Consider the following 11,668-nt stretch of genomic DNA (forward strand, 5'->3'; position numbering starts at 1 on the left):
CATCAAGTTCAACCCCTCAAAATGAACCACACTACACATATACACACATACTTATATAAATCTTGTAATACATTCACATAAATAATTCACATTCACATTCTAGGTTCCTGATCACTTCCTCATCTATTAGGGCTAAAAGCATAATGGCACAACATTATAGTATTGGGATTCGTTATGTATAATGTAATCATTAAAATAATTCAGGTAAGCACAGAACACACCATGTTTACTAACATTGAAAATAAATATCTCCGGGGATCTCTGGAGATGTTGCCCATAGCAACCATCAGATATTTGTTTATTTGTTTTCTAACTGGTAGGTGACTGTTTAAATCTAATTGCTGATTGGTTTCCATGGGCAACATCTCCACAGATCCCCTAAGATATGTATCTCCAATGTTAGTAAACAGTGAGGTTTTTTGAATAAAAAAGGCACGTCCTACCTGTATGGTTAGCAGCATACTGCTCATTGTGATAGGTGGGTTCCATTGTTCAGGAATATCCAGAAAAGGAAGACATGGCTTTCCAGACACTGGATCCACTGAAGATGGAATAATGGAAATTAAGAAAAAATGATTTCATGGAGGTAGTGAAAGATATGAATATGTCTTCCTCCAGCAAGGGGAGAAGCCTAAGTTAAAAGCAGGTAGCTTCCATTTTCTAACCTTATTTTGATGTTAAGGGCTTTGTGGGACTGTTAGCTGTTAAGCTCTTTTGTATTGTTAAAAAAAGAAATCCATCCATCAAGGAAGTCATTGCAGAAATTAAGAAATTATTCCATTTCAAATATGAGAGATTGGGCACTGTAAGGGTTATTTAATTAGGCCACAACCACAAATGCAATAACACTAAAGCTGGCCATACACAAGCCGATAAAAGCTGCCCACAGACCAAGTCGGCAGCTTATTGGCCCGCGAATAGGGCCCTCCGTCAGGCTTTGCCGATCAATAGCTAGCTGAAAGTTGGCCAGATGTAGATCGGGCAGCAATAAAAATCCCGTCTGATGGCGGCCGCATCTATTCGTAATAGCATGCCTATTAGTGCTAATTCAAAGAGCATATCTGTCCATGGTCTAGCTGCACTCTGCATCTCATCAAATCTTAGTGGTGCAGAGTGCAGCATTGGTGTGCACAGTTCATCCCTGACCTTAATTCCTGCCATAGGCAACTGAATGACACCTCTTTGTTACGTCTTTGTTTTAAGTCAAACATCAAAAATAGTATCATTATTTATTCCCTGCAACCAGTACCACTTTTCTCATGCTATTTAGGTTGATTTTAATGGTGTTCTACTATGGAGTAAACAACAAATCTCAAATTACACTCTCTGTTAAAATAAAAATGGTAGAATAAAGAAATGTTATTGAGAAATCAATGCAATCACGTAGTTACCAGGAAATCAACTTCCCCATGCATGAAAAAAACATGGTAGGTTAAGGTTACAACAGTTTGTAGTAGGCGTCTGGCCAAGATTTGAGAAACAGAGCATTTTATAGTCAGGGAAATATCTAAAGAGCAGATCTATAATACTATGTTATTCTGCAGTAGTTATTTATCTGTGGGGCCAGGTGTTGTTTTAGCCAATGAAGTCACAAGAAACAGGATTAATTTATTTTTTAACCACATACGTAGTTAATTAAGATTGAAAGAATATATTTTGAATTGCAGACTTCTGCATTTGTCTGTTTAGTGTGGTTAATATCAAATTCCATGGCTTTCCCTAAAATCTCTGAAAAATACATCTGAGCTCCAATTACTGTGTATAGAGGTGTAATTATCTAATTGCCATTTTGGTGGGTGAACGTTGTTCCAGCTTTAAGTTTAGTACAGTTTAATTCAGCTTTTGCAAACTTGCACAAAGTCTGTGATAGTAAAATTCCTCCTATTTGATATTTGACCAATTGTATATGGATCACAATAGTTATAATAGTGATAAATGGACAATAGTAATAATTGGCTTTGCTAAGACACTGTTTTAGCAGAGGCAATTCTCAATATTGTCTATGTCAGGGTACTTTGTAGCCACAACAAGTAGCTGCTACTAGTAGCTCCAGAGCTATTAGTAGCAGCTACTTGTTGTGGCTACAAAATGTCAAAAAATACCCTGCCATAGACAATACTGGGAAATGCTTCTGCTAAAACACATGTAGTTTCTTAGCAAAGCCAATTATCACTATTGTCTATTTTGTAGTCATGACAAGAAGCTGCTACTAGTAGCTCTGTGTGTCTTCACCCTAGAGAACTCTGATTCGGGTGTAAAGGTCTTTAATTGCTACAGACTGATCACATTGTTGGAATAATCTGACTTAAACTAATGAAAACCAATAAACTATTTTTGACTAAATACAACCCAGGAGCAAGCCCATAGTAGCACTGCCTACAAATATAAGGGGCTAGTGTTATTTAATAAAAAGCAAATTGTCGTTCAAGCTGAAGGCCCCTAACTTAACACAAATCTGAATACAATAATGACAACAATACCAATGAATCACAAAGCTAGAGGTCTGATGAAAACATCATCTATTTGTGTCTACAAGTCATGTACTGCATCTTTAAATTCATTGAGATTAAACCAGTTATACAGAAGGCAGCACAAATTAAGATGAAAAATTGAGTTGACCTATACCCTAAATTAATAAAAAATATTCAAGATCCTAGCACTTTGTATCCCCTCTGCCAATGGTGGGTGTTGAATATAAATGTTATTTAAATGCTCAGCAGGAAATGTCAAATATTGCTCAGTGTCCCTTATGAACAATGTAAATAATATTAGGTAATGTATATTTGTCTTTGACAAATTAGGCTTTGGCATCCAAACAATTATCAATCAAGACAGATGGGATCTCTCCTCTGAGGGTTAAAGTTAATGGTGTTCAAAATGTGGTAGGGTCACACTTTGGAAATACGACAAGTTTAATAACTCTTGTTGGCTGTTCTAAATGGCTTAGTTAACAAATGAACTTACAACTAAATACAGGCAAAACGTAATTGTGTAATGTGAAACTGCCATATCCTATTGTGGTAATCCACACTGAGTGCTTTTAAACAATGTTAGACCAACTCATCTTATACAACCAGGGTTCCGAGGTCTGCACCTAATTAACTATTCTAATAAAGTGACACATGAATGTATATCTGTTTCAGCACTGCTTGATATTTTATTTTTCTTCATTCTTATAAATTAATGCAGATTTCATGGGCTTTTTAGTTTTTATTCCAGAAACAGCTTTTAAGAGCCAACGACTAGAATCTTGGTTCTTATAGAAAAATAAAGTTGACAGTTTTTACAAGTTAATCCATTATGCAGAATGAGAGGCAACCTATGTAACCTGCCAGATATGCTATTTTCCTCATACTGCACCAGGCTGTTCATTTGTGTAATTAAATCAATGAGAAAGGGGGAAATGATATCTCTTCTCTATAGAGTAATGTTTGCAATAAAGAATCATTGCTTGTGGACCTCCTACAGTCTTACAAATGTATTCCAGGTTTACAAAACTTTTCTGTGACCCTTGAGATTTCTTTTAAATCTTATTCCCACTGCTTTGAAATATTAAATATCAATGTGTAAGCAGCTTTGCTAGGTTCTATTCAACATTTTTTAAGATATTTTCAGGCTATGCATGTTCATAAATAAATGGAGCTCAGATTCCTCCATTTTTCTGGGGACAAAACAGAACATATGTGACATAACATCTCATAACGTCTCATTTGGACATAAATCTATTTGATTTCAATGAATGACCAACGACAGGGTGGGTTTATTTGCAAGCAGAAAATAATTATCTGTAAAACTGTGACTTTATTCCTTAGAATAGTAACGCGCACCGTGTTTTCTCCCATATGTATTGTCTTGTGTGCACACTGACAGGCACAATATCAATGTCAGGTATTGCTGGGAGTCGAGCCGGGGACCTTTGGGTTTCTGGCTCGATACCCTAACCATTTGGCCAGGTGAGCAGCCTGTAGGGTTACTCACTGTGTGTAACCTGGCCTCTGCAGTCCCAGCCCAGCTGCCGCCTGATTGGCCTCTCCAGCCCCAGCTCAGCTGCTGCCTATCTTAATCAACCAATCAGGGCTGCCTCTTCCCTATTTAAGGGCAGCTCTCAGACCACTCCTTGCCAGAGCATTGCATGGTTTTCTAGTACTGCGGCATCGCCCCTAACTAGGTTTCTAGCTCTTGCCCCTTCTCCCTTGTTAGTCTGCCTTGTCTTGTCCTGCTTTCCTTTCCTATCTTGTACCTTTCTAGCCTCGACCTTGTTCCAACCCTATCTTGTACTCCTCTCTTGCTATCCAGCTTCCAGCTCTCTAGCTATCCTGCTTCCAGTCCCTTCTTGCTATCCTGCTCCAGTCTCCCTCTCTTGCTATCCTGCTCCAGTCTCCCTCTCTTGCTATCCCGCTCCAGTCTCCCTCTCTTGCTATCCCGCTCCAGTCTCCCTCTCTTGCTATCCCGCTCCAGTCTCCCTCTCTTGCTATCCCGCTCCAGTCTCCCTCTCTTGCTATCCTGCTCCAGTCTCCCTCTCTTGCTATCCTGCTCCAGTCTCCCTCTCTTGCTATCCTGCTCCAGTCTCCCTCTCTTGCTATCCCGCTCCAGTCTCCCTCTCTTGCTATCCCGCTCCAGTCTCCCTCTCTTGCTATCCTGCTCCAGTCTCCCTCTCTTGCTATCCTGCTCCAGTCTCCCTCTCTTGCTATCCGCTCCTGTCTCCCTCTGCACTCTATCCCCCAGTTTGATCTACGCCCGCACCGTCCTGTCCCATCCAAGCCGTTCCACTCCTGCCACATCCAGTCCTTTCCTGTTGAGTCGTCGCCCTCTTCTTCCTGTCTTGTCCAGTCCTGATCGTCGTCCTATCCGTCCTGTTCCAGTCTGACTCTTCGCCCTCATCTACCTGTTCCTGCTTCCCTTCAAGTTTCCCCTTGGCACATACAGCCCCTGCCTCAAGGACTCGCCCTTTCCCTTCAGACTCTACAGCGCCCCCTACCTAATCCTTGACAGAATGCTCTGGCCAAAAGAGTCTGCAAGGGCTGTTCCTGTGCCTTCTGACCGGATTCCCAAAAAGACTGAATATTCTATTTTGACCCGCAGATACTGTGATGGCTCCCCAAGTAAAATTCCTATCTTTCTAGAGGAAGTCCTGCTCCTTTCAGAGAAAAAACACTTTCTAAGTGCTCCTCCAGTCGAGCAAGTTTCGGAAATCATTTTCTTCCTGCTAGAAGGTGAAGCTCGTTACTGGGCCGAGAACTTACTGTGCAGTAAATCCCCTATAATCTACGATACTGCTCAGTTTCTGTTGGCATTCCTAGATAAATTTGCTCCAGTTCCAGGGCCGGCTATCCCTCCGCAGTCTGCTCCAGTTCCAGGGCCGGCTATCCCTCCGCAGTCTGCTCCAGTTCCAGGGCCGGCTATCCCTCCGCAGTCTGCTCCAGTTCCAGGGCCGGCTATCCCTCCGCAGTCTGCTCCAGTTCCAGGGCCGGCTATCCCTCTGCAGTCTGCTTCGGTTCCCGGGCCTGCCACCCCTCAGCAACTGCTTCCCCTGCAGCCTCGGCTGCCCACAGCTCCAGAGGGGCCTACCCAGCAGCATCGGCTGCCCACAGCTCCAGAGGGGCCTACCCAGCAGCATCGGCTGCCCACAGCTCCAGAGGGGCCTACCCAGCAGCATCGGCTGCCCACAGCTCCAGAGGGGCCTACCCAGCAGCATCGGCTGCCCACAGCTCCAGAGGGGCCTACCCAGCAGCATCGGCTGCCCACAGCTCCAGAGGGGCCTACCCAGCAGCATCGGCTGCCCACAGCTCCAGAGGGGCCTACCCAGCAGCATCGGCTGCCCACAGCTCCAGAGGGGCCTACCCAGCAGCATCGGCTGGCCACAGCTCCAGAGGGGCCTACCCAGCAGCATCGGCTGGCCACAGCTCCAGAGGGGCCTACCCAGCAGCATCGGCTGGCCACAGCTCCAGAGGGGCCTACCCAGCAGCATCGGCTGGCCACAGCTCCAGAGGGGCCTACCCAGCAGCATCGGCTGGCCACAGCTCCAGAGGGGCCTACCCAGCAGCATCGGCTGGCCACAGCTCCAGAGGGGCCTACCCAGCAGCATCGGCTGGCCACAGCTCCAGAGGGGCCTACCCAGCAGCATCGGCTGGCCACAGCTCCAGAGGGGCCTACCCAGCAGCATCGGCTGGCCACAGCTCCAGAGGGGCCTACCCAGCAGCATCGGCTGGCCACAGCTCCAGAGGGGCCTTCCCTGCAACCGCCATTGCCTTCAGCTCCAGAGCCGGTTCCCCAGCAGCCTCCGCTGCCCATGGCTTCAGCTAGGCTTCCCCGGCGACTGGCTGCCTCCTGCACTTGTGCCGGCTCAACAGCAGCTGCCTCCTGTACCCATGCCTTGTCCTGTGCCCCCAGAAGTGGGGCTTCTGCCTGATCCTGTGCCCCCAGAAGTGGGGCTTCTGCCTGATCCTGTGCCCCCAGAAGTGGGGCTTCTGCCTGATCCTGTGCCCCCAGAAGTGGGGCTTCTGCCTGATCCTGTGCCCCCAGAAGTGGGGCTTCTGCCTGTTCCTGTGCTCCCAGAAGTGGGGCTTCTGCCTGATCTTGTGCCCCGAGATGGGGGGGCTTCTGCCTTGTCCTGTGCCCTCAGAGGTGGGGCTTCTGCAGTGTCTTAACACAGTGACTGTACCAACCCTTAAAATAACATTCAAAACCCAGGCACTCATGTGGAGGGCACCCGCGAGGGTGGAGTTGCCTATACTGTTGCCAAGTCCCAGGGCACCCGCATGGGTGGCTCTGCCAAACACCTGGGCACCCGCCAGGGTGGCTCTTCTGAGTCCCAGAGCACCCGCCAGGGTGGCTCTTCTGAGTCCCAGAGCACCCGCCAGGGTGGCTCTTCTGAGTCCCAGAGCACCCGCCAGGGTGGCTCTTCTGAGTCCCAGAGCACCCGCCAGGGTGGCTCTACCGAGTATCAGAGCACCCGCCAGGGTGGCTCTACCGAGTATCAGAGCACCCGCCAGGGTGGCTCTACAGAGTATCAGAGCACCCGCTAGGGTGGCTCTTCCGAGTCCCAGAGCACCCACCAGGGTGGCTCTACCAAGTATCAGAGCACCCGTGAGGGTGGCTCCTCCAGGTCCCAGAGCACTCGCCAGGGTGGCTCTACCTAGTATCAGAGCACCCGTGAGGGTGGTTCTACCAAGTATCAGAGCACCCGTGAGGGTGGTTCTACCAAGTATCAGAGCACCCGCCAGGGTGGCTCTTCCAGGTCCCAGAGCACCCGCCAGGGTGGCTCTTCCGAGTCCCAGGGCACCCGCCAGGGTGGCTCTTCCGAGTCCCAGGGCACCCGCCAGGGTGGCTCTTCCGAGTCCCAGGGCACCCGCCAGGGTGGCTCTTCCGAGTCCCAGGGCACCCGCCAGGGTGGCTCTTCCAAGTCCCAGGGCACCCGCCAGGGTGGCTCTGCCGAGCATCAGGGCACCCGCCAGGGTGGCTCTGCCAAGTTCCAGGGTGGCTAATACAATAGCATTACCTTCTAGTTGGGCACCCATGTGGTTAGTTCTGCCCATAGCATTGCCAGTTCCCCAGGTGCACGAAAATGTTGGTCACTGTGGCGCCTGGGAGTCGCCTTGTGAGGGGGGGATACTGTCAGGTATTGCTGGGAGTTGAGCCGGGGACCTTTGGGTTTCTGGCTCGATACCCTAACCATTTGGCCAGGTGAGCAGCCTGTAGGGTTACTCACTGTGTGTAACCTGGCCTCTGCAGTCCCAGCCCAGCTGCCGCCTGATTGGCCTCTCCAGCCCCAGCTCAGCTGCTGCCTATCTTAATCAACCAATCAGGGCTGCCTCTTCCCTATTTAAGGGCAGCTCTCAGACCACTGCTTGCCAGAGCATTGCATGGTTTTCTAGTACTGCGGCATCGCCCCTAACTAGGTTTCTAGCTCTTGCCCCTTCTCCCTTGTTAGTCTGCCTTGTCTTGTCCTGCTTTCCTATCTTGTACCTTTCTAGCCTCGACCTTGTTCCAACCCTACCTTGTACTCCTCTCTTGCTATCCAGCTTCCAGCTCTCTAGCTATCCCGCTCCAGTCTCCCTCTCTTGCTATCCCGCTCCAGTCTCCCTCTCTTGCTATCTCGCTCCAGTCTCCCTCTCTTGCTATCTCGCTCCAGTCTCCCTCTCTTGCTATCCCGCTCCAGTCTCCCTCTCTTGCTATCCCGCTCCAGTCTCCCTCTCTTGCTATCCCGCTCCAGTCTCCCTCTCTTGCTATCCCGCTCCAGTCTCCCTCTCTTGCTATCCCGCTCCAGTCTCCCTCTCTTGCTATCCCGCTCCAGTCTCCCTCTCTTGCTATCCCGCTCCAGTCTCCCTCTCCACTCTATCCCCCAGTTTGATCTACGCCCGCACCGTCCTGTCCCATCCAAGCCGTTCCTGTTGAGTCGTCGCCCTCTTCTTCCTGTCTTGTCCAGTCCTGATCGTCGTCCTATCCGTCCTGTTCCAGTCTGACTCTTCGCCCTCATCTACCTGTTCCTGCTTCCCTTCAAGTTTCCCCTTGGCACATACAGCCCCTGCCTCAAGGACTCGCCCTTTCCCTTCAGACTCTACAGCGCCCCCTACCTAATCCTTGACAATCAACTCACCGATTTTTGCCATGAAAATAACTTTTTAAGATTGAAGAGCCACTTGTGGCATTCACTATTACAAGAAGACTAAAGGCAATAAAGTTTTCACCATCCAAGAAACAATTTATTCTATACAAATTAGTTTTTTGTGCTAATGAAAAACCTGCATGAGGGAGGGCCTCCTTGAGCCTAAACTCACTAGTAATACAGGAGACTAGTATATATGGAATATATACAAAATGTTAAAAGCCAGGAGTTTGGACTTTTTGAATATCTATAAATAGTATACTTTGCATTTTCTTACTGGTCAAATTTTAGTTTTGATTAGGTTGATGTCACTTAAAATATCTAATGTTGTTTACAATAAACACAAGGAACAAAATTGTTACCTTACCATTTGGATGAAACGGAATTGTATTAAATTTAATGCTTGGAGATTCATAATTGTACTTCTCTGTGTATGTAATGGAAAGCTGTAGAACTGCTCCTATATGGAATGAAAAAAGGAAATCATTTTTTAAAAATTGGATGAGTTGGATAAAATAGAGTCTATAAGATATCGCCTTTCTGTAATTGAAGCTTTCTGGATAATGTTTTTCTGGATAACAGATCCCATACCTGTAGCAGTCACACGCACAATATCCACGGCTTACTCACTATATGGTAGTGAAATAATACAGACCTTCCCAGATTGAGTCTTTAAGTCCTTGCACTTTAGCTATCCACACTAACAAGTTATCACTGATGGGTGCTGCGAAAATGCCCTGAAATTCAAAGAAATGTGCTAAGTCAGGAAAGTTTTGATGCTTTTGTTTAGTTACAGACATTTTATTCGCACATTGCACCCAATCTGCTCTTAACCCTAGGAGGCGTGTCTTTGTGATCCGTCAGCATTATAACTGGGAGCACAAGGCACAACAATTCCCAGCACAACAAATCTTTCCTAGTTTGAAGTTAATGACAAAATGGCACATGTACTAAAAACCTAGGTGCAAGAAATAAAACAAAAGAATAACTGGATTTTCTATTCTTAAAGGAGAAGGAAAGGCTAAAATTAAGTAAGCATTATCAGAAAGGTCTTTATAAATAAAACCAAAGTGCTGCTCTGAGTCTTCTGTCAAAATAAACACTGCATTTCTTTCCTTCTATTGTGTTCACATGGGCTTCTGTACCAGACTTCCTGTTTTCAGCTTAAACCTCCAGGGCTTGGGCTTGAGCATGCTTTGTTCACTCCTCTCATCCTCTCCCTTTCCCCCCTCCCTGCTGTAATCTGAGCCCAGAGCTATTAGTGAGCAGGGAGAGATTCAGGCAGCAAGTGATGTCACGTCAAGCTAATATGGTAGCTGCTATCCTAAACAGAGAGAGCTTCTAGAGCAGTTTACTCAGGTATGATAAAGCATTCTACAGAATAGATATAGTGATATAGCTTGCACTGTTGTGGCTAATCTATTGACAATAAACTACTTCGGTAGCTTTCCTTCTCTTTTGATTAGGCTTTTATGCATTCACAAATAATTTGTTCTAGAAACAGCTTGTGGGGAGTTCAGAGGTTGATATTAGAGGCATAAATTACAATATATATGGATCTTCTTATGGAAACACATGCATTTAGAAACAGCAGAAAGACAAAAGATGAAAATGTCATTGGTAATGTATTCAGTTGTAGCTCAAAAAACAGATATACTTACAAATAGTTGGCTTTCTTTAAGCTCCTGGTATTCCCTCTCTAATAATAAGTAAGTTCTTGAATGCATTATACTGGGGACTTTCTGTCACAGACTATCAGATCTGAAAGTAAAGATGTATTGGTTTCAGATTCTCTTGCATTTCTAGGAAGAATTAAGTTACCAGAATTTTCGATTGAGCCAACCTCACCAGCCGTTTTAGTTATTGAGATAGCAGCACAGGATATGCAGGTAAGGCCATCTAATACTTGTTATATACCAATAATTCTCTTAAGGTATAAAAAAAAAACCCTTAAGGTATAAAGATCCAAATTACAGAGAGATCCATTATAAGGAAAAACCCAGGAAATACACAGCTAAATTCAAGAAGAATCATGAACACTAACTTTCATGTAAGTTAGTTACAATTATTATTATTATTATTATTATCATTGTTATTATTTTCAACAGTTATTTATAAAGCACCAACATATACTGCAGCGCTGTCAAAAAAACATAAGTAAATCTTGTTTATTTAAATAAAGCTATACTCTGTTTTTCAGTATTACAACTGTTTCAGGCCAAAAAAAATAATAAACATTGTATTTAGTTGACAGTATACCTTTATGCTTACATTAACAAGTAACCATTTTGACAGTTGAAGTAAACAACAAAAAAATATTCTCAACAATAAAAAATTATACTTACATGTAGTTCCTGTAGGATCTTCGACTTAATAAAGATTAAAATGTTAATTATAACATCCCCCTAGTCATTTTACTGTTATCATGGGGTTCCTATCTATAATGTATAATATTACATCTGTTACAAACAAATCCACAATTTATTTTGTCAACGTTTTTTTGTAATTCCTTATGGAATGTGTTAAAGCACAAAAACTGTCTGTCAGAGGTGTATATAGTTCGTAGGCATTAACAAGTTATACCGGCACTGTAGAATCACTGCAGCTTATTATCCTGCCCTGTATTTGTGTTTCTCACATAGGCAGAGATGTTTGTTAGAAAAATGCAGCGTGTGCATGTTTCCATAGCAACGGGGACTGCCTTCTGGGGGTGGAGAACAGAAAAGGCTCATTAATATACTGTGGCTGCTGCGGCTGATAGGCCTTTCTGTGTACAACAGCTTAGGCTAGCAACTGCCTGTTAATGTTTGTGCACAATGCATAGAAAATATTCTGTTTTGTGGAATGCTTAAAGGTAAACAATACTTCTGAACAGCACAGGCCTCAATCAAAATATATGACATACAATACAACAGAATCTTTTAATGGAGCAGATCTCATGACATGGCCACAGACCCACATTTCATCCACCTGCACCCTCTCTGCTGCCTGTTCCTGTAAAACAGGGTACCCGACCCCCAACCAGTGCGGGCCGCAGGTTTAGCTGAACAGGGCCGCTGCACA

At 45.4% G+C, this 11,668-nt stretch overlaps 1 protein-coding gene across 3 annotated transcripts in view; it reads right to left on the reverse strand.

Annotated features, from left to right (window-relative positions):
- ube2u.L (ubiquitin conjugating enzyme E2 U L homeolog) overlaps positions 1–11,289 on the reverse strand; it is a 28,988-nt gene extending 17,699 nt beyond the window's left edge. The window contains exons 1-6 of one of the 3 annotated variants that reach the window (XM_018258238.2): positions 11,189–11,281; positions 10,951–10,974; positions 10,267–10,366; positions 9,261–9,342; positions 8,973–9,065; positions 444–541 (exon numbers count right to left, since the gene is read on the reverse strand). In XM_018258238.2, coding sequence (XP_018113727.1) covers positions 444–541; positions 8,973–9,065; positions 9,261–9,342; positions 10,267–10,332 — 339 coding nt within the window. In that variant the 5' untranslated portion in view covers positions 10,333–10,366; positions 10,951–10,974; positions 11,189–11,281. Of the gene's footprint in view, positions 1–443; positions 542–8,972; positions 9,066–9,260; positions 9,343–10,266; positions 10,367–10,950 lie in introns of all 3 variants that reach the window. The other 2 variants (XM_018258239.2, XM_018258237.2) reach the window with 2 other exon arrangements.
- Between the last annotated feature and the right edge of the window lie 379 nt (positions 11,290–11,668).

Source organism: Xenopus laevis, chromosome 4L (assembly GCF_017654675.1).
Source record: "Xenopus laevis strain J_2021 chromosome 4L, Xenopus_laevis_v10.1, whole genome shotgun sequence".
Classification (NCBI taxonomy): domain Eukaryota; kingdom Metazoa; phylum Chordata; class Amphibia; order Anura; family Pipidae; genus Xenopus; species Xenopus laevis.